Genomic DNA, 22,396 nt, shown 5'->3' with positions numbered 1-22,396 from the left:
GTAAAACAGCGCTGCGCCGCGGTTGTAAGTAAGTATTTACAAGAGTACCATGAGTACCTACTTACCGATGAAACCTTTGTATTTTTGTAGAATGTATAGAGCCCATAAATACAAAAACAAAATAAAACAATAAACAAAAGGTTTCTAAAATAAAAACAACTAGCTAGAAATCTTTTTAAAGTTTACTTGGCCTAAATATAGTAATTACACTATTTTTGTTGATTAAATTAATTTTAGGTTGTTTTCATGTCAAAAATAACATTTTAGTGCAATTTAGTTGCGAAAAGTTTATATCAAAGGAGTTAGAAATGCAGAGAGAAGTTTTGTAAAATACTAGTCACCAACTCATCTTAATAATTTGAAATAAATAAACTAACTTAATGATCTTACTGTAATGCTTTTAATAAACTCGTTCTTTATTATTTTTATTTTTAAGTATAATATTTTATAAACTTATCTACTTAGATTCGGACCGTAAAGTCGTTTGGCTGTCACCTCAAATCGCGGAGTATTATCCAATCAGCGCTATGCTGAGTTTTTAGGCTTAGTTTTCATTGGTAGGTACGTCAAATAACAAAAAACATGTGTCACTGTCAAGAAGTGTCACAAAGTGACAAGTGACATCATTTCCATACGTTTAGCTTGCGAAATCTTCTAGTTTTTAGAAATGTTTTAATTGTATTATTTTAGGTATTAATTTGAATTACAATTAAATCTAAGATGGCACTTTATGAAGGCATCGCTTTGATCCAGGAAAAGCAAGCTGTTGTATTAGATCTGGGCACAGATTACACTAAGTAAGAAAGTCTTGTTTTCATTTCGTTTATTGTTATTTTAAGCTATTATTTACCAATTGTTAAACCTTTACATTTAAGTAAATAACATGACAATCATTAACCTTTTGATTTTAGCCAATATTCATCATAATAAAGCTAGTTTTACGTAATTTTTAAGGTTTGGTTTCACTGGCGAAGCCGCGCCTCGGTGCATCATCAGATCTGAGTTTTGGTGCCCTGCAGAGCGCCGGTATAAACGCGTACATGATTACCGCACCCCAGAAGAACTGTACGACAATCTCGTGCATATGTTACATTTGTTATACTTTAGGTAAGTAAATGATTTGTGGATAACTAACTGGCTTAAATTATTGTTGTACAATGGATGAGCAGTGAAGCTTCACACTGTAAGACATTAATTTACTTCCTTTAAATGCTTGTTTTCGAGTTTATTTAAATTGTAGCACAAATATAAACTTTAGTCGAAGAATTTATATTTATAAACAAGCATTTATACTTTTCTGAATGTTACTTAGTTAAATTAAATTAATAATTTCAGGCATGTATTGGTGAACCCAAAGGAGCGCAAAGTTGTAGTAGTGGAATCACTCCTCACACCAACTCTCTTCAGGGAAACCCTGGCCAAAGTTCTGTTTACACATTATGAGGTAAAGACCTTCATTTCTTCATTTGGATTTTAATGGTATGACCTATTTAAATAATTTTGTTCAGTGTCCAGTAAAAAAAGAAACATTAAAAATACATTTTAGCGCTATAATAGAACTGCAAACCTGGTAACAAATATCAGTAACTTAAGCTGAGTTACATCACCTACTTTAACCGTAACTATAACTATAACCATTGTTTTTTATAGATTTTGACAGATTTGATGTTTACTAAAGTTAAAGTAAGATGGTGCAAAACCCAGAGTTAAAATTCTACATTACTTTTTTTCTCAATTTCTATGACTAATTTAACTGAATAACAATCTATTACAGGTATCTGGAGTTGTCTGGGCAGACAGCCCTCGACTTTGTGCCCTCACATTGGGAACTCCTGTGGCTCTCATAGTATCCATCGGTGCTCAGGAGGCAGAAGTTTGTGCTGGTAATTTTTTTTTTTTCATGCAATAGCCAAGTAATATTTACCAATTAGGTCGATGACACTATTTACCAATAGACTTACTTTTTCTTGATAACAAAGCTGATAAAAAAAAATTATTCAAGCTCATAAACATTTTATTGTTTAAAAATTTTGAAGTGGCTAGATTTCGAGTTTCACAAGTTTTTTTACCAACCAATTTTTGTCACTAGTGGTCCACGCGTCAGTAGTGCTTCGGGCGTTACAGTCGCAACCGTTAGCAGCACGAGCCATCCACGATGAGCTGTCCAGGTTGCTGGATGAAGACAACAACACAGAACTGCATCTGCCTGATCACATCATTGAAGATATCAAAGGTACTCTCTGATTCTGTGATTTCAATTTGATTTGTTATACTCAAGTATATCTTGAGGCTATGGTACATATTGAAGCCTCTGATTGGTTGAATTTCAATATTTATACTATTGTCAAGGGTTAAATAATATTAATTGAAATAGAAAAACTTTATTGGACACAAAAAATCACACTTTAAACATAGATATGACAGGCCTCAGTATAAATAGGGACACGCGTGTCCAGACACTAATGTTCAGCCGATGCCCACCGATTTCAAATCCCTTAACTCCCGAGTAACTGGACAACAGAAAATCCATTGTTGGCTCAGCACTGACCATACAGCGTTCAATATTGTAAACCAAGCTTCATTTATTTTACAATGAGCCAGGTCCAAATTGCCTTCGGTGTACTTCATATAGTTGTAAGTCTGTAGTCTGGTCCGTGAGCACGTAGAATTTTGACCAATGACCCCAATCTACCCATCCTTATCGCTCGCGCGTAATTATGTTGCTATCGCGCTCGCACACTCACTGCGGGCGCCCGTCGCACAGTCGCGACAGCAATATAATTACGCGCGAGCGATAAGGATGGGTAGCTAGGGGTCATTGGACAAAATTCTACGTGCTCACGGACCGGGCTTTAACTACCTGTATCTGTGTATAATGGTTCGAAGGCAATAAATACATTTTTTATTTAATACATTTTTTTATTTATTTTTTCTTTCCAGTCAAAACCTGCTTCGTGGGCAGCCGCGAGCGCGCCCAACAGTGGGCTGACGGTCCCACGCCTGTGCCCGCTAAGAGCGTGCAGTACCCGCTCGCGGGACGACCGGCGCTCGCCGTCTCCGGCCGCGCGCGGGAGCTGGCCGCCGAGCCTCTGTTCGCGCGGGACAACGAGCGAGCCTCGCTGCCCGACATCGTGCTGCAGTGCATCATGCAGGTCATTGTTCAACAGATGATGTTGCCGCTAAAATGTTTTGAAACTTTTTGTATGTGGCAACATTTGGTTGTGTTGCCATATAAAAAAAAGTTGCAAAAAGGAGGTTGATTTCTGTCAATTTCTAGTGTATATAGTTTTACAATAGGACATGGGTGTTTTAGTTCTTTTGTTTATTCGTAAAAAAAAAAATTCTTTTGTTCTTTTGTGAATTTTCGTAAAAAAAAGGTTACTAGAAGTTTCTTATATTGCCATCTGCAGCTTACAAGGCGCCATCGGGTTCATTTTGTATCTTATTAGAGCGCGTTTTCGCACTACGTCCAAAAAATGCGAATCTAGAAAACTACTAGAAAAATCGGATCTAGCCCGTCTCATGAGACCGCGGTAACAATTGATCTCTACTGTCTCGCTTCGCTGGTCCTTGAAGGGCATAGTCCTCCAGTCGCGCGCCTGCCCCGGGCCGTATGCCGCGCTAAGAGCGTGCAGTACCCGCTCGCGGGCAGGCCGGCGCTCGCCGTCTCCGGCCGCGCGCGGGAGCTGGCCGCCGAGCCTCTGTTCGCGCGGGACAACGAGCGAGCCTCGCTGCCCGACATCGTGCTGCAGTGCATCATGCAGGTCATTGTTCAACAAATGGAGTTGCTGCTAAAATGTTTTGAAACTTTTTTCATGTGGCAACCATTCGACCAAAATATTTTTTTATATGGCAACCATTCCGCCTCTTGGCCCAAAGGGCTTGTACCCAGAACCGTAAAACTCCATAAAAATCTAGGAGGTTGATTTCGGATAATGCGGGAAATTGACCAAGTCGTAATAGTGTGAACACCATCTCGGTTACTTTCTCCTTCCCCCAACCATGCGTTGCTCATACTTGATCTTCTTCTTTTGAATTTTCGTTGATTCCGTGGAAATAATTATTTCCGTAAGCAGAGGGGTTACTCCACAAAACGTTGTCTGAAGTTTCCTATGTCACCATCCCGAATTAAATAATGCGCCCAACCGACAATTTTTACCTCTTGGATCTATGAAAATTCAAAGTAAACCTTAAAAATAAAATAAAAATAAAAAGTTGAACTTAAATTATATTTTTCTGTTGTTCAGTGCCCCATCGACGCCCGGCGAGCGCTCGCCGAGAACATTCTAGTGACGGGCGGGACCGCCACCCTGCCCGGCCTGAAGCCGCGGCTGGCCCATGAACTACGGTATCTAGTCACCCAGCCGCCTTACAGGTAAAACTATTGAAGTCTCTCTAATAAATATGGTAAATACTTTTATTAGCCAAGCAACCTTGTTTGGAGTGATGATTGATTCTCTTGTCTTGTAAGTGGAATCTACTTCCAGCCGGGCTAAGATGCGCTCCGTGATAAAATCTTATCGATGATTTTAGACGACTAATGTATATCGCGTAAAAGCGATAAAATGGTGTGATAAACGCTTATCGCGGCGCGCATCCTAGGCCTACTGATGTGACGTACAGACTGATAAAGCTATATTGTTGTAAATGCTTTGTTCTTACTTGTTTGGGAGAAAACAGGCTTGAATTAGCTTTCATTTTCATTAGGTAGCCAAGTCATGGAAATAAAAATAAGTGTATATTAAAAGTTAGTTGCCAGCTTTTTTGAATAAAAAAATTACGCCCGTCCTAATCGATGTATTTGTGATTAACCTTTATTAAAAATATTCTTCTATTCCAGTGAGCGCCTCTGCGTCCGCACTTTCAAGTTCCACAAATCCCCCTCCCACGAGAACAGCACGGCTTGGGCGGGCGGCGCGCTAGGCGGCGCTGCCGACGCGGGCGGCGCCCGAGCCTTGGCCAGAGACGTGTTTGTGCGCGAACGCAGGCTTCGGGACTGGGCCTGTCTACTGGACAACACACCGGCCGATCACCCACAAAGAGAGCAACTGGACCAGTGACATTCGCACCGCGGGATTTAAATGGCTGCTTTACGCAAAGGTGCTCTTAGCATGAGAAAAACCTATGCGGAAACATTCTTAGCGATAGGACAAGCTTATAGCACGTTGTCGATTGAAAGCTTGCACTTACATTTTGTATTTAAAATGAAATTATTTAGATTGTAAGATAAATTATTTATACATTAAAGTTACTAATAACAAACAATCCCTTTTTATTACTCGTAGTCCTCGTACTTTACTCTTCGACTTCATTTTACAAACGCGCTTGTTTAGAAAAATAATTTGGTGCCTATGATCGAAAATTAGTTGCCAACTGACGGAATCTCTATTCCTTTGCCTTGTATTGATCTATGAAGAAATTAAAAAAGTAACTGTCACTTGTTAGGCCTCGTCAGTTGTCAAATTGTCATGACATTTTGTTGCACTGAAATCTAAAAATAATAGTAAATTAACAAAAGATAAGCCGATTTTCTTATTCGTTTTAGTGTTTGTAACATCACAAAATGTCGGAGATCAAAATTGTGGCAGCGAGTATTGTAAACTTTTTAAAACAGCAGCTGGAAGGCGACATATTGAGCGTTGATTCTCGGGAGAGCGTAGAGGTTGGCGTGCAATGCATTGAAACCGCATTTGAGCTGAGTCCTGAAGACGCTGCTCGCGGCGTGGACCTGTTGCAGCTGATAAGGCAGCAGCGCAGCGGCCAGCCCGCGCCCAACCGGGCCGAAGCAGAGCGATTGAAGAACGAAGGCAACGAACTGATGAAAGCGGAACGTCATCGGGAAGCGCTGGAAAAGTACACACTCGCAATAGAGATTGACCCGCGCAACGCAGTATACTTTTGCAACCGCGCTGCTTCGCATTTCAAACTCGGAGAGAACGAAGCAGCTGTTGCGGACTGCATGGCCGCGTTAGCTCTACAGCCAGATTACGGCAAAGCCCACGGTCGTCTAGGCTTAGCTTTGACCGCGCTCGACAGACATCGCGAGGCGAGGCAAGCGTTCGCGCGTGCTTCGCAGCTAGAGCCCGAAAACGAATCTTACAAACAGAACTTGCGATTAGCCGATGAGAGGCTGACGCAGCGCGGCGAGCGCGGGCCGATGGACCTCGGAGGCTTGCTGCAGAACCCGGCACTCCTAAATATGGCCACAGAAATGCTGGCGGATCCTAATATGCAGAACCTTATTTCTGGTTTGATGACTAACACGACTGGCAATGGAGCGCCTGGAGCGCCCACAGGGATGAATGCACTGTTAGAAGCCGGCCAGGCCCTCGCTCAACACATGCAGGCCTCAAACCCCGATTTAGTAGAGCAGTTGAGGAGGCAGGTGCGTCCGCCGGGGCCCGGCGGCAACCCGCAGTGAATCTTTTAACCTAGTCTCTTAAGCCATCAATAGATATGGGTAATACGGTTTCGGATGACCTGTCTGCCTTCTAATACTATTTGGAGCTGTAATAAATTATTTTCAAGAAACTAGTTACTGTTTTGATTAAATTTATAGACAAATTGTATGCATAATATTGTATTTTATTGAATAGTGAAGTTTCACTATATTTATTTGTTTATTTATGGGATATTGATGTCTAAAACTATCAGATGTAGATAACTGCACGAAATACAATTATCATTTATATACCTGTAAATTGGGTCATGCATTTATATTATTTACTTGAAATTCACTATATTTAATTCCTTAAATAGTAATTAATATTCATAGATGCTATGCTGTTAGAGTATATTGAAAAAATAAGTATACTTACTTAATATTGTGAAGTCATGGACTGATTGTGTTCAGGAAATAAACATTTACGACTCAAATCATGTACCAAATTAAATGAGGGAACGCTTCAGTTCATCTCAATATCTATGTGAAATATTGGTGTTTTATCAATAAATTACCTTCGATTCAAGAAATACTTTTATTATACTTCCCTAATTAGTCTCGTTTTTGAAGTGTAATACTTTGATTTATAGTTTTTCTTATCCTTACTTTCTACAGTAAATGTAAATTAATCCTTCTTCTTTTCTAAGAAAATCCTAAAAAATGGTTTATTGAATCTGCAACCATAGATTGTCTACTATCTAAAACCTGAACCTAGTCTAGCTTGATTTAAATTTAGACAAAAAATAATGCAATTCGAATAAAAATAAACAACATAGGTAGATCAAGGTCACATCTACTTTAAAGTGCGCGTTATTTTTATATCCCTTGTCTACTTTATATTCTGCGCATTTAGTTTGAACTGTAATCTTAATTGAATAAAGTTCAAAATATTTGTAGCAAATTCGGCCATTGGCTGTTTTGAGACACATAGGTGGGCTCGATTTTCAGTTTAATGAAAACAAGATCCTTTTTTATTTAATTAAAACTTGCACAATAATTCCCCTTCTGGCGCAGTCGGGTAAAAACAGTCATAAATAGAATTCTCATGCCCGTTTTCTCCATCAATCCTAGGGTTTCTGCTCGAGCTTTCTCGAACTCGAGAAATTTGGCTTCATTCGAGACGAGAAAAAAATTACCGGAGCTCGAGAATTCTCGAGTTTCGATTTTGAAGCTTTAATATTCTTGAAAGCCTATTTTCTTAGACACAAGTATGTTTTTAATTATTTAATAGGTCTAAGTTGCTTTTACACTGGCCTAGTCTTTCCTTTTTTAACTGGTTTGATTTGAAAGTAATGATCTCAATCGAAACTAAGGTATATGTTCACCAACGAGTATGATATATTTATTATGTATGTTTAACTCTGACTGATTTAAAGACTGAAAAATTTGTTGACTAGGCAGTTACCTTACCTAACAGACGTTAGGTTAGGTACTCGTGCCTCCTCGTAAAGTTTATTCAAGTCATTATCTGTAAGAAATTTATTTATTAAAAAGTTTTTTTGTCAAAAAAAAACTACCTATCATAATTTTGCTATTTGTACTTGTGTTCTTTAGAAAACAAGTGATTCAATTGTTGCTCCAGATTTTTATTGTTATTTATCTTTAACGTACACGCGACTTTATGACTTTTGTTATGATTATTAGTAAATATTAATTATGAAAGATGATTTTATTTATTGTTTCTTTCCTTACCAAAATAAGTGGTACTAAATTCTAATATTAATTGTTGTGCATAAAAGTAGGTACCTATATTAGATTAAAAAAACCTGTTTTTATTAAATTTCAACCGATTTCAGCAGTTTTCATTAAAAAGACTCGAGACCCGAGAAAACTCGAGACTTTGGCCTCGAGAATTCTCGAAACTCGAGAAAAAAAATAAGTCGAGAAATCAGAAACCCTAATCAATCCCTAATTTTTAAGTGACCCCTATGAAAACAAAATTCCTACTACTATGTGTTACCATAGGGGTCACATAAAAAATAGGCATTGATGGTGAAAACAGGCATAAGTCAGTTTATTCATCATATTAGTGATATATCTATTATGTGTATTCTATTTATTACCATCCCTTTTCGATTTGATGGTACCAACCCTTAACACAGCGGAGAACCGATCAATCTATGCAGATTCACTAAAAATAAGAAAAAAGGTAGGATATGTATCAGGAATAACAATAAAACACACAAAAACGCTGCTTTCTTAACTATTTATTACACTCTATTTATAATTTATAATCAATACATTTACATATCTTTATGTACACACAGTAGCAAAATGTAAAAACACGAATACACCCCGCCCGGTGTTACCATTACCAAATGAATACTTATCAAAAATGTACGCCTACCTACATGTCTACACCAAGCGAGGTGCATAAAATACAATCCAAAATCTAACGCATATAAAAATCTGTATTTACATTAAACTCGCCCACGAAATAGATGTTAGTATTCGATTAAGTGTTTATTAATTAGGTTGATTTGTTTATAGGCTCGTGTTCTAGTCATTAGTGAGCTATTTTTAGTCAATTATCATTAGTACTTAGTGCGACAAACAAGACTGGTCAATGATGAAACTATACGATAGCAGATACAAGTAATCAAATTAACTGAAAACATGTAGGTACCTAGAGAAAACGCAGTTTCTCTTCTTACTGTATAAATACGCGAGGTTTACGGTGACAGGAACTACAATCATGGAATAGTGGAAATAGTCTTAATGGTATTTCCATTGCTGCTATCTGCCATTGATTTTAGTTCTTTATTTAGTTTCGCATTATAAACTAAACATTTTTGAGATAACGCACGATGCGTAAGGGGTGTGGCATCCCGTGACCACGCCCTCTTTGTCTCAGGGTTGCCACAAAGTTGACCCTCAAATGTTGTAACATACATCTGTCAATATTGAATAGAACACTTGCCCAAAACAAAGCCGTGGAAAGTCAAAAGTGTAAAAGCTCAAAATTATTTACCCCTACTCGATATAGTAAAGGCACTGAACTATCAAGTCGTAAATGCAGCTCCAATAAAACAAAATAATAATGAATATAAAGCATATTGAAACTTAAAATAATATTCTGTAACATAACTTGACCGGCCGTGTAAATTTTGCATACATTATACTTGCAATATAGAAAATAAAGATAAAATTTAATTTTACGCTAAACAATAATAAATTATTATGATCTTTATTATAATTTGAAAGTATGTAATTAAATTATCATAAAATTATTTGAAGTAATATTGACAGACATGCAACATTACAATCAACATTTCAATATAAATTGATGAAAATAATTTTTATTATCTAGACACAGCAATATTTCTAAATAAAGGAACAACTCAATAGAAACATTGTAACTTAAAAATTAAAAGGAAAATTATGAATCAAAACACCATAACTTTAGTAAATAATATGAAAATGCAGTCGCTCTGACTGTTAAATAAATAAACATTTTTGCATTCATAAGATATTCTTGATTTTTTAAAACCACAGAGCACCATACTAACTTAAAAATCCAAATAAATTAAGTAGTTATAAAGCTACAACAATCAATCTAGAATATAATATTCCAATACAATTAAATGGCTCTTAACAAAACCTTGAGTACTAGGTCACCAGACGAATACATTGATAAACCAATAGTAAATAACATTGAATTATTATTATGACTTTTAGAACATTTGCAGTGCGTTTAAGAAGTGCTCAAGATAATGTAACTTGAGTTAGACAAAGCAATACAGTGTTGCCCTCATTCAAAAACATGTAGACATGACGAAATGTAGAATTTCCTAGATTTCTAATATTGTATTGTTTCCAAGCCCACTTACGCCCTCTGCCACACAAATTGCAGATTAATATTTATGAGAGCGTTAAGTTAGTTGTAGTGAAAATATTTGCATAGACGAATCACAGCCGAAATGGACAAAATGGGTTACCGATAATTTGAAGGTTTTGAAGCGCGCGCATTTTAAACTGAGTTAGGAACGATATACACGTGTGGGGCAAAGTTATACCATACTTTTATGTCTTTAAGATTTTACCCTAAAGTGTATACCGTCCCTTACAGCAAGCACCCCATAACTTTTATGATGATATTTTGAATATAGAGTCTTATCTAATTACATAGATTACATTCATAATAATGTTGATGCTTATTGTAATAATATGGGTTGCTTCAGTTTATAATACGCTGACATACATTTGTAGGAGTAACAAACAAGCCAAAGCTTTGAACAAACATAATTACAGAATTAAAATGCGTCAAAGAATTATTGATATTGTTAACTGTGGTAGGCATTACATTATAATTTATCAATTTGGTAATTCTAGCTGCCTGTCTACTCAATACATTTAATATTAAACATTCCTGAAACACTGACGTATTAATAACATATTTCAAAGTTTCAAACATACAATTTTGGTACTTACAATTTAGAAATACATTGCGGCTTCAGAGACCAGTGTGGCAAAGCATCCAGTACATTTTAACTGACGAAATCACAAAACATTTTGATCAATTCAAAATATAGACCCAAGTCTGCATAGACCAAGCTCACTGTAAATATCCAAAGCACATTTAAGAGAGCAGTCGACATCGACACCGAAGAACGAATGCTACATACAACACAAATTGCGTCCTCTTACTTTCTTTTGTTTTTCTGTGTCTTGTTCGACTGCCCTCATAGACGGCTCTGGTGCGCTGTCTTCGTCTGGAATACAACAAATATTTAGTTGCGTTTCGAAGGGGGCACGAGATGTGGGGGCAATTCTGAAGGGAGGTCATGCCCGTCGATCTTGACTCGGATGAGGTGCATCGCGAGTGCAAACTCGTCATCGTCGAGGAAACCATCCTTGTCGATATCGGAAAGCTTCCAGATCTTTCCGAGCACGGAGTTGGGCAGTTTCGATTTCACCATCTCTGTCTTCGCCGCTGTTGAAGAAAGTGGGGGTAGAGTGAGGGATAAGGATAGATAGATTAAATGATAGAATAAAGTCATGTGTTTACATAGGCCGCGATTGAAGCAAATTACAGTCTGTCACAAGTCCAACAAGAAACGCGCTTTAGTATCGGCACATTGCAATCGTAACTTTTGCTGAAACCATGTTTTGTGTCCTAATAAAAATGAGGATTTAGGGTCCATATTCAGAAACCACTTTCAACCTCGATCGAAACTTGGTTGAATGTCAAAACCTCGGGCCTCGGGTCGAATTTATGCTAAAGATTGAATCGAGTATTGAGCGCTGTCTAATACGAAACGGACACGTCATCAAGGTTTCAGACTGACAAAATAATGTGACGTGGATCACATGACGATGTAGCTAATTCGCTTGTCTTTCTATTAGGACAGATTGTCGTAATTTTACTTTTTACTCCGTCAATATAAACAAAAAATGACAATTGTTGCCTTGTGAACACATGACTTTATCATTGCCAATATTTACAGCCACACAAGTATACACCGTTATACAGGGTGTTAGGTAAATGAGTTTATAACGATCGGCCGTTTGGTGTAGTGGTTCAGAACGGACTACTATGCCGAGAGGTCCCGGGTTCGATTCCCGGCCGGGCAGAAATTGAAATGATGAATTTTAATTTCTGTGACGGGTCTGGGTGTGACTATGTATAATATGTATGTATTTAAAAAAAAAAAAAAGTATACAAGTAGTATATCCGTTAAGCTAGCACCCATAACACAAGCATTAAGTTGCTTACTTTGGGGCTAGCTGGCGCTGTGTGAAATTGTCCAATGATTTATTTATATTATTTATTATTTATTTATAAGCCGACACTAGCCCATGTTAACATGTGCATATAAATAGTATGGTGAAGTCAGAAATTTTATGTCATCATAATTATTATTTTATAATTTGCATACAAAATAAAATTTGTAAAATCTGATTTGTATGAAAGTTTAAAAAAAATGATGATATCAATTTTCTGACTTCCCCATACCATTTATTTGCACATTGCACATGTTATAATGGGCTAGTGTCGGCTTATAAACCCATTACCTAACACCCTGTATACAGTCGCCAGAACATCAAGCTGATGCAATTAATTCCAAAATAGCACTTATCTCAAGTGCAATAGATAACTTTATGTCCCAGTGCGCATTTTTCTGCCTAAAACAAAATCTATTCTAATATAATCAGTGGATAAAACAATTTCGCAATAAATAATGAACAAAATAATTTGGATTTTCCATATCTAATAATGATAACACGCATGCATATAACAATAATAACCGACGCTAATTTTGAATAACCGTTTTCAATTTTTACCTAACAAACCAAGACCGTAAAGACATAAGACTAGAATACACACCCAGAAAACAACAAACGCAAAAAGGGGTTCCCTTTACCAAAGTATCAAAATTAAGTACTTATAAAGAGGATTACAATAGGTCATATAGATTTATTAAACCGATATTGTAAACCTTAATAAGATACTTTGTCATGATTTGGATTTCATCTTTAAAAACTTTAAAGTCCACTAAGTAGACACAATTACAATAATAGATGCGAATCACTTGACTCAGGGACAAGGAAGTTGCTAAAAACAGTTAATTATTTAATTAATAGATCAAAGTACTATTACTCATACTTCGCGTGAAATATTTCAAAATATTCACAACATTGTGCCGATGAAATATCTCAAAGATTGAATGTACCCGAATGGTTTCTTCGTTAGAGCCAAAGGCGAAAACTTTTGCTTTATCGAACCAAGTTTCTGGAGTTTGGTCGACAGTAAATTCCAAATATATTTCTCCAGTAAAAATGTAGGCCAATGTCACGAACATAATTTGGGTTGTGATCATTATTGTAACTATATTTAGTGCTAAAAGAAAAATAAACTTGATCGAATTGAATATTGGTTCAAAAAAGCTTCCGCGGTTACTTTCGTCTAGATTAAGATTGTATTCAGGCGCTTTAAGTTCGTCTGAATCAGAACTACATTCGGAATCTACTTCATCGTTATCATCGACATCATTTTTGGGTTCTGGTGTTGTTGAATCTACTTTATAATCGATGCTAGTCGTGGCTCTAACTCCATCATCAGTAAATGAATCGTTAAAACTATGAATGGATACGGCACCTGACATTCTACTACTATGAGGCTCCTCAACCCTTTGGTTTACTAGAAACTGCGCAATCATATTAGTGTTTTGAGCTGCAATTGACAACGCATCAGTTATTTTCTCAAGTGTATTGCCTTCGTCTTTACGATCTTTGAGTTCCATGCACAGTTGAGTTAGCATTGAGCAATTTTGTGTGGAAGAGAGCATGGCATCGAGTGCTTTATTCACAGTGATTGTACCGCGTAAGTGTGGCTGCGAGCATATTTGTTTTAAGGTGTAGAGGTTCATACCAGCTCCAGTGACTTTTCCGTCGATGGGGTCCAGGGATTGGAAGATTTGGTCGTATCTGGGCTTCTCTTTGCTGCAGATCCACTCGGGGTCGCCGTGGCCGGCGTCGACGCCTTCGCCCCTGCCGTAGCCGAAGGGCGAGACTTGGTCTTCTACGCCTTCGAAGGCACCACCTGAAATGTGAATAATTGGGGTTATAGTCGGGTGTAAGTTTACTGTTTAGTTGGTGTTACCAGGTCATGTATTCTCCACTGCAGGAGCATAACCCTCTCTAATCTCTATAGAAGGGAGAATTTAAACTATTGTCTCTCACGATGGCCAGACGTTTTGGTTTGAAATAAAAAAAAACACATAAATAGCAAAGACGCTTTACTCATTTCGCAGATATAAAAATAATATTAAATCCATTCAATGAACAGTTGACATTGATTTAATTGATTTATTGAGTCGTATAATTTAACTTACTATAATTCTAGTAATGAATTGGTTGTTTTTATTATTTCACAAACATTTCGTAATTGATTAATGATAAAAATAAAATTTAATAAAACGATTTCTTGAAAAAAATACACCTGAATCTATAACAAAACTTCCGTAAGTTAATAACATTGTTCTCTTTTCAACACAATACAGTTATTAATTAATTTACTTCCACACAATAACAAAAAGTGCGTAACTATAAATCAGACAGCAACAATCTGTAGAATATTATGACAAACACTTTTTTATTTATTTATTATTTAGCCGTCACATTAAATTTTAATAGTGTTTTAATGGTTTCAATATGGAGTTATTAGTAAGATAATACACCTAACATTTAATATAAACCCAAAATTACCATTGTTGGTACTACTGGTACTACGTGATGGAAACGCAAACATTGCAACGTGAGCGTTACATAATTAAATATGTATTACAACTATAATAACAATAATACATACAATGTGCGACCTTGAATAGTTCTGTGGTATTGTAATATTGAAGTTTAATTTGTTTGCTGTATGTATTGTGACCAAATTCTATTTATTTACTAATCAAACTAGGTCCAAAGTTGAAACGACTTATGTGTAACGCTTGATAACAACGTCACAAAAATAAATCTCAAATAATTAAATTTACCTCAAATACCCAACCGCTTTGTCCTACATAAAAATAATTTAAAAAAATGTCCTTGGACAATTTTTTATACTACGCTTTTAGTCCCAAACTAAGCAAAGCTTGTACTATGGCTACTAGACAACGGATATAATACATTTAGTTTTAAGAATTATGGGTGTACGTATTTAATTTTAGTCTCTTTATAAATACAGTTACAGTCTGGAAAAAAGTAACTAAAGCTAGTTACTTTTTTCCAGACGTAGAAAGTATGCTAACTCAGTGCAAATTACATATCTCAACTTTTATAACATTTTCTTACCCGTGTACAGAATTACACTTTCTAGAATTTTATCATTGTTAACTGTGACCATAAAATGTTTCGTTTAGCTCAATGCATGTGTTAATACTTGTGAATGCAGTGTTTGTGAGTCACACGCTGCATTTTGCAAGAGTTGAACGTACGAAAATTGGCGGTGTAGACTAAAAGCTAATAAAAGTTTAATAAAATATAAATTACTTTTAATATTCAGGTTCCTTTTATTAATAAACACATTAAGATTCATACATGCATCTTTTAAACGTTTTATAAAATCACGCAATTTATTTCTACAGATTATTTCCGTAGACAAAATCTTCTCCAATATTATGTTAAAGTATCTACCAGAAATTACGCTTTTCGCTACTGAAACAACTTTCAAAACATTAAACAATACCTTGTAATACTATTGCATAGTAGTTATTTATTTGAAATCAATTACTTTGTTGTTTTAATTATCGTAATACGTAAATTCAGTGTTCGCGTAAATAGAAAATTATTTGTAACTAAGGAAAAATATTGCAAACTGTATTAACCTTAATAACCTTTAGTGTTTTGAAAGCATTAATAAAATATCAATATTCGACCAATATTATCTTGAGTCTGAAATTGGAATAACTGACTGGAAATTCCATACATAATAGCATAACAACAAACAATTCATTTATCAATTACTCTACATAAAGTCACCTTGCACCTCGTTCAGTATGTCAGCGAAATCTTGACAAATAACACCCCAGTTAGGTGTTATTATCTCGAACGCCAGACGAGGTCAGTTATCCATTATGGCTACCCACAGGGATTGTTTTTACACCGTCACAATCCAACGCACTTTATTATAAGATGTTTTGCAGAATTATTATCATTGTTTCTTTTTGTGGTTTTCGAAGAATTCAGTAGTTATAATAATGTCGTCAATGTAGGTCATGCCGAATAGTAGTCGGTAAAAACAGAAGACGTTTCACGCTTTGCTACATTTCGGTTAAGTTTTTGCCCGTTTAATCTACCGTTGCGCTAACCGTCCTTACGTAAGAACACAATTAAGGTGGATGTAGTGAGTCTACTCTAAGTACAAGTAGCTGATAATACGTACAAAGTCAAAGTTTAAAGTAATGAAAGGAACTGGTTGAGCAAAATTAGTTGATGGTTTATGGAGGAGGGTTTCAAATTGAAGATGTCGTTTAGTGAAGGAAAGCTTCAGTTATTAATCAACCGCAATGATTTTGTCATAATCTTAATACTGGAAATCACAAATTTTGGCGATTCGATTTCAATAATTGAACTAGTCCCTCATGTCCTTTCGAATAAGAACCTTAGTCCAGAACTCAGAAAGTTCTAAGTGGTTCCTAAGCAAGTATACTATGTCTGTTTCTATTGTTGCAACAATCTCACGTAATTAACGGACACGTTTGTAAGACAACACCGATGTGTATCTGGCAGTGCAGTAGGTAGGTATGTTCTTATGAAATTGTGCTGCTGTTTCGACACGTGGTGTGGCCATAAACGGATAACTACAATTTATACAAAACCAATTACATACGTCAAGTAAGAAAATAATTACACTTCAGTAATAAACATTTACACAAATAAAGGACGTGAGGTAAACATTTACAGAAATAAAATCCTTAGTACAGGTGGAGAGTAACGCAAAACGCACTAAGGGCACAGAATAAGTAATAGTTGCTAAGGGTTAGTTACCAGTTTTCTACTACTTTTTCTTTTAAAAAAATAGAAAGGTGATTTACAAGCACAGTTTACATTTTTTGCAATTTGTTTAAACATAAAATAATATTCAATCAAGACAACCAAAAAGAAAAAGTCACTAAAATAGAGCTAACAACAGTAACAACCTTGACCAATACATAAATCTTGATAAAACAGTCACTATAATAATATCTTTAATTGTACGAGAAGTATGAAGTTAAACAACAGAATGGATTACTGTAATATGCGAAGAATGAGATGAATAATTGCAATATCGCATATCATATTGTAACCAAACACATGGTATGCATAACATGCAAGTCATGAATATTGTCTTCAATTAAATTTGAGACATCAAGCAGATACTTTTAAGTGCTTAATTTGTATTACTGTTGACCGACATCGTAAAGTATCAAAGTAAGGCATTGAAAAGACATGTAGTGATGAAATTATTAAGGAATTTCATCCTGATCATTCACTGCCCAAATCCACATTCCTTTTGGTAGGTGTTTTGAATGTCAATAAGGCATCACAAGTAATGGAGAGACAATGCACGTATAACATTAAAAATATCGTGAGATAGAATCATTGTCCTGGCCATATTCGATATTCTGGTTGAAAGCCTTAATGATTCCTTTCTGAGAAAAGACGAACATGTTTGTACAACATACGTATGTATTCAAACATAGTGATTTTATTTAAATTCAGCATGCGTCTTCAATCCAAAAAGATGAAAGTCAAAAGTTCATTTAAATCACATACAACGATTTCTCAGTTATTATAATGTCGATGGCTCAACAATCAACAGACCAGCCTTTTTGCAAACGATAGCTAGCATATTCAATGCCGAGGGATTTACTGACATTAAATTAAGCAAAATAAATGAATTGCATTGAAAAAGTTAAAATATAAAAACCAATTCTGTAACAGAATTTCGAGTTCAAGTCAAGTATTAACTTATCTAATACCATTTGATCGAACGTGTTCGCAGACAATTCGTGGCAATCTTATCGCACCACATTCCAAATCGGCAGTTCACTGGTCGCCTACGTATAGAGCACAATAATAACAAGAGCAAACAAATCACGTCTGCTATAAACGGGAATACTCAGATGACCTTTCCAGTACTTCGTGTGTAAATTGATTATGATTATTGATAACGTCACACAAATAATTTTTAATTCCAAATTATATTTATTCACTTTTATTATACTCTACTTACTACGTAACGGAGTTTAGACCTATCCTATAACAATTTTGCGGAAAGTGGGTCTTTAACTTGAAAATTAAATTACTTACCTACCCTTAAACAGATAACAAAAGTGCTAAAATAAGCGTGAATATGTGGGAAAGAAATTTATCTGCAGCCTTTGAGAATATGAATAAAATTGCGTTGAATACCTAATATAATATACCTGCAGAATTTAAAATTATAATGTCTGATTTCTGTAAAAATCTTAATAATGTTCCTTATAATTAGATAGAGATAAGGTGTCACTTTTGCTCCCATGCCTTCCTTAATTAAGTTGTTCATATTCTGAATAAACTTTAGAGTAAATTCACATCTCAAACTCAACGTGAAACTCTGTTTCTAAATTGTAATTATTTTACTTTTGGCTCTCTACCCTAAATTCAGATAGATATTCTACAAATAGTTTCCAGAACAGCCTCTAACCCTGTCATCATCATTTAACCCTATTATGACAGACAGACTAATGATAAACAATATTGCTAATGACTCAGAAGGAAATAAGCTGAAGTTTATACGGAAGTCACAATTACGTTGGTGTTATGTGGCAGACACGTGTTTACTGTTTGTAGTTATAATGACGGTAACTAGGCTGAATTTGTTACTGATTTTACTGGTTATTCATTTGTAAGGAAAATTGAAGTATCAGGTAGTAAATAACATCCTGAAAATAATTCAGGAAAAGAAGAGGAAAATCTGCTAACGGTGAAGTCATCAACACAGCCTTCCTTTAAATCTTAGCCAAAAGGTATAAAGAATGGAAGTGTAATAAAACACTAAAACTTTTAAGAATTTCTCCGGCTAGAATCATTGGCAAGTCTTTTACAACAGTTCTTTTTGGAGCAGTAAATTTTCAGCGAAGCGATCAATAGTTAGTTGCGCGTTGCTATATTCGCCATTTTATTTAAGTGCATGAGAGGCTATGCAGGTGGCCGGATCAATACGAGCAAGGTACACAGTAGATGCACACTGCTGGCATGATACATTAAGGCTTGGTATTTCTGCTAAAGTAGGTATTTCACGCTGTCAAAATCTGCGTGCGCAATACTTGGCCGAAGACAGCGCGCCAAAGAGCTCTCCCAGCTACACAGTATAAAAATACCAGTTGGTTAGGTTAGGTTGACTTCCTTCCGTTCAAGCGTCACACTCACAACACTTTCTAATACAAATCATATCCAATTGATACAAATTAAAACACCTTTCAGAATTTTTGGGAATATATTTTAGAATCGAATAAATATAAAAATATAACTGCCAAAATAAACACGGTTCAATGAGGCGTGGCATCACCCGACCTTCCGGAAGTTCAAAAGAATTTCAAGATTACGTCACGCGACCTATCGGTAGGTCATTTAATGATCAGTTCATCAGAAAAACATTTTATGATCAGTTACTCGTAGTAGCGATTATTTAGAGCTTGGATAATAAATTATAGTTGTTGCAAATCACGAAACTTTGCATGTGGTTAATTACATTAATCAGTACACGCATCAATTTTGTTCAGTCTTTTGGTTTATTAATAAATAAAAATATCATACTAAAATTGCATACCTACATATTTGTTAGTATTGGTCTGGGTGTTTTCTTTCCATAATTTATGTACAACGTATTACGGGGCTCTGTATCGAAAATCACTATGAGCATCACACGCGGTTACCTGGCGCAGGCACCCGCTCTGAGCACTCATGGGAGTTTATGCAGAGGTCGCTAGAGTTTGACTTTGAGCTTTGTTTATAGTCATTACGAAGCAGAGGTGGAATTGTGTAAAGCAATCGTAATCATTTGACAGTTCATATCGTACGATAAAGTCAGTTAAACAAAGCGTTTGACAGAATAATCGTACGTTATGAACTGCCAAATGATAACGATTGCTTTACACAATTCCACCTCAGATTTTGATGGGAAACTGAACTGTCTTGAATTCGAAAGGGTAATTTGACGGTATTAGGAGAATTCTAGGGATAAATGCATAGCCTCCTCATTGAGATTGAGACATTTCAATTTGAGATTTCACTTGACATTGATTGCAATCTGACATGGAGTTTTCAAACACGTGTAAAAATAAAAAGCAATTAAATCAAAAGCAGTAAGTATCTAGTATTAATCAAAATAACTTTCTACCCCTTTCACACGTTTGTCATGAATTATAATATTAAGGAATTGTTAAGCAAAATTTCAAGTAGATTGAACCAAAGAATCACTGTCCCATACAATCTTTGCCCCCTTTTTTCACCCACTTCATTTCATGACCCCATTTCGGAAAATCGGATGCCTACGTCATACAAAGAACACACCTTCCAACTTTCAGGTCTCTACGATATCCGTCAGTCATTTAGGACAAAGCATTTTTACTAGTTGTCCAATACTCTAACGTTCCAGGTATGTCAATGACAGGAGGGCGTTACTATCTTAATGGGTTAGTCCCAACTTTATGCCACTTGACATTTCAGAATCGTTTGACTTTAGATACCTAAGCGATTTGATATTCAGTCTTTTAATGAAATCAAGTTCTAAAATTACTTGAGGTGTTGTACCCGATCAAGCTTTTCATTGCAGGACAGTTAAATAGTTTTATTATTAGTTTCTTCTTTAAGTCTTGATTTGTCAGAGTAGGTAAAGGCTCCATGAGAGCAAAATTTAGCTTTATAGTAGTTTTTAATTTTTTTCTTGAAATATTTGACGCCTTGTAATCTCTCGTTAATATAGGTCCACACAAATAAAGAATGTTTGACTTAGATTTTAATAATTATTATGCTCACTTATCATCAGGTGATCCGTTTGCTCGTTTGCCTCCTATCACATAAAAAAAAAATGCTCGTACATAATTATAAATAAACTAGCTTTCCGCCCGCCGCTTCGCCCGCGTAGTATTTTTCGGTTTTTATATAACCTATTACACTCAGATATAATGTGGCTTTCTATTGGTGAAAGATTTTTTTAAAATCGGTTCAGCAGATCCCGAGATTACCCCTTACAATTTAACAATTATACAAACACAAACTTTAGCTCTTTATAAATTAGATAAAGATAGGTAATTTGAAACCCTAGTTTGTTTTATTCTTTTTTTTAATTTTAAACATTTCACAATCCAAACTAATATTTACTGTAGGTAAGTAAATGCTAAACTAAATAGTAAAATATTAGTTTGGATTGTGAAATATCCTACTTCCTACTAATATTATAAAGGCGAAAGTTTGGATGTCTGGATGTTTGTTACTCTTTCACGCAAAAACTACAGAACGGATTTTGTTGAAACTTTACAGTATTATTGTTTATAACCCAGATTAACATATAGGCTAACACTTATGACGATATGTGACAAATAAATTTCAATAAATAAATAAGACGTGTCTAAAAAGCGCCATCTACCTATCGTCATTGGTTAAAATCTACAGCGCTGGATAAACTACTGTATGACGTTCGTAAATATTCATTTGGGGGAAGCCGTGAAACGCCATCTATCAACATGATATCTAACGGGGGTAAAACGAGGTCTACGCGAACGAAGTCGCGGGCGGCCGCTAGTTTATATAGGTAACTTTCCCTCCGCAACCTTATTGGTATTCCATGTATGTGTCTTTTAACTGATTTCTGTTACACATTTCATGTAAAATTCTCCCAATCTGTAAACAAGGGTTCATGTTCTCCAGCCCAGATGCCGAGTAAACAGAATCGTCTTTCAGTGACGTGCAGCTGCCCCTATATTTGACCCACTGACCTAATTTTTTATTATTTATTTGTATCAGTGTCAGTGTCTTCTAAAGAGTGTAAAGACGATTGTAATAGTATGTAGGTACTATTAAAATGTAATTTTAACTCATTGGTTTTGTCTCATATTTGAGGAATGTACTATGTATGTATGAGTAGAGTCTTCGTTTAAAAGGATGCGAACGATTTAAATTTCAATAGGTAGACAAAATTGATAATTCTTAATTATCAAAAATTTTAGCTTTCTCCAGTAGCACTGATATTATTATACTGTGACTCATCAAAGTCATCATTGTCAAAACTATTGACAAATCGCGAACTGTCACGGCCATAAAACTGACACGCGTCCGTCCTCCGTAAGCGCCACCGCGCGACTGATTGAGATTGTCCAAGCCGTCATGGACGATTTTTTCCACATTTTTTAACATAGTAACTAAATAAGACGCAATATAAAAATTTCATCCGTTAAAAGCCCTCAAGTTATTTCTGAACTTTAGTTTAGTAAAAGA

The 22,396-nt window shown here is 35.7% G+C and overlaps 3 protein-coding genes across 4 annotated transcripts in view; 2 read left to right on the top strand and 1 right to left on the bottom strand.

Moving 5' to 3' along the window:
* The first annotated feature begins 622 nt into the window (after nt 1-622).
* On the top strand, nt 623-5,265 carry LOC135081473 (actin-related protein 10). The gene is made up of 8 exons (XM_063976178.1): nt 623-797; nt 955-1,107; nt 1,336-1,444; nt 1,775-1,883; nt 2,090-2,233; nt 2,941-3,152; nt 4,248-4,375; nt 4,841-5,265. Exons 1-8 carry the CDS (start codon nt 721-723, stop codon nt 5,058-5,060), a joined length of 1,152 nt encoding a protein of 383 aa, XP_063832248.1. The 5' UTR covers nt 623-720; the 3' UTR covers nt 5,061-5,265.
* A 169-nt stretch (nt 5,266-5,434) lies between these two features.
* Nucleotides 5,435-6,972, top strand: LOC135081719 (small glutamine-rich tetratricopeptide repeat-containing protein alpha-like). Its single transcript, XM_063976507.1, has one exon. The coding sequence runs from the start codon at nt 5,564-5,566 to the stop codon at nt 6,419-6,421; it is 858 nt and encodes a 285-aa protein (XP_063832577.1). The 5' UTR covers nt 5,435-5,563; the 3' UTR covers nt 6,422-6,972.
* A 3,877-nt stretch (nt 6,973-10,849) lies between these two features.
* The window catches only part of LOC135081474 (EH domain-containing protein 3), a 28,451-nt gene continuing 16,904 nt past the window's right edge, over nt 10,850-22,396 (bottom strand). The window contains exons 2-3 of one of the 2 annotated variants that reach the window (XM_063976180.1): nt 13,815-13,985; nt 10,850-11,154 (exon numbers count right to left, since the gene is read on the bottom strand). In XM_063976180.1, coding sequence (XP_063832250.1) covers nt 11,060-11,154; nt 13,815-13,985 — 266 coding nt within the window. In that variant the 3' untranslated portion in view covers nt 10,850-11,059. Of the gene's footprint in view, nt 11,376-13,814; nt 13,986-22,396 lie in introns of both variants that reach the window. The other variant, XM_063976179.1, reaches the window with a different exon arrangement.

This window comes from Ostrinia nubilalis, chromosome 20, assembly GCF_963855985.1.
Source record: "Ostrinia nubilalis chromosome 20, ilOstNubi1.1, whole genome shotgun sequence".
Taxonomy (NCBI): Eukaryota; Metazoa; Arthropoda; class Insecta; order Lepidoptera; family Crambidae; genus Ostrinia; species Ostrinia nubilalis.
This window is presented reverse-complemented; position numbering and strand designations above follow the sequence as displayed.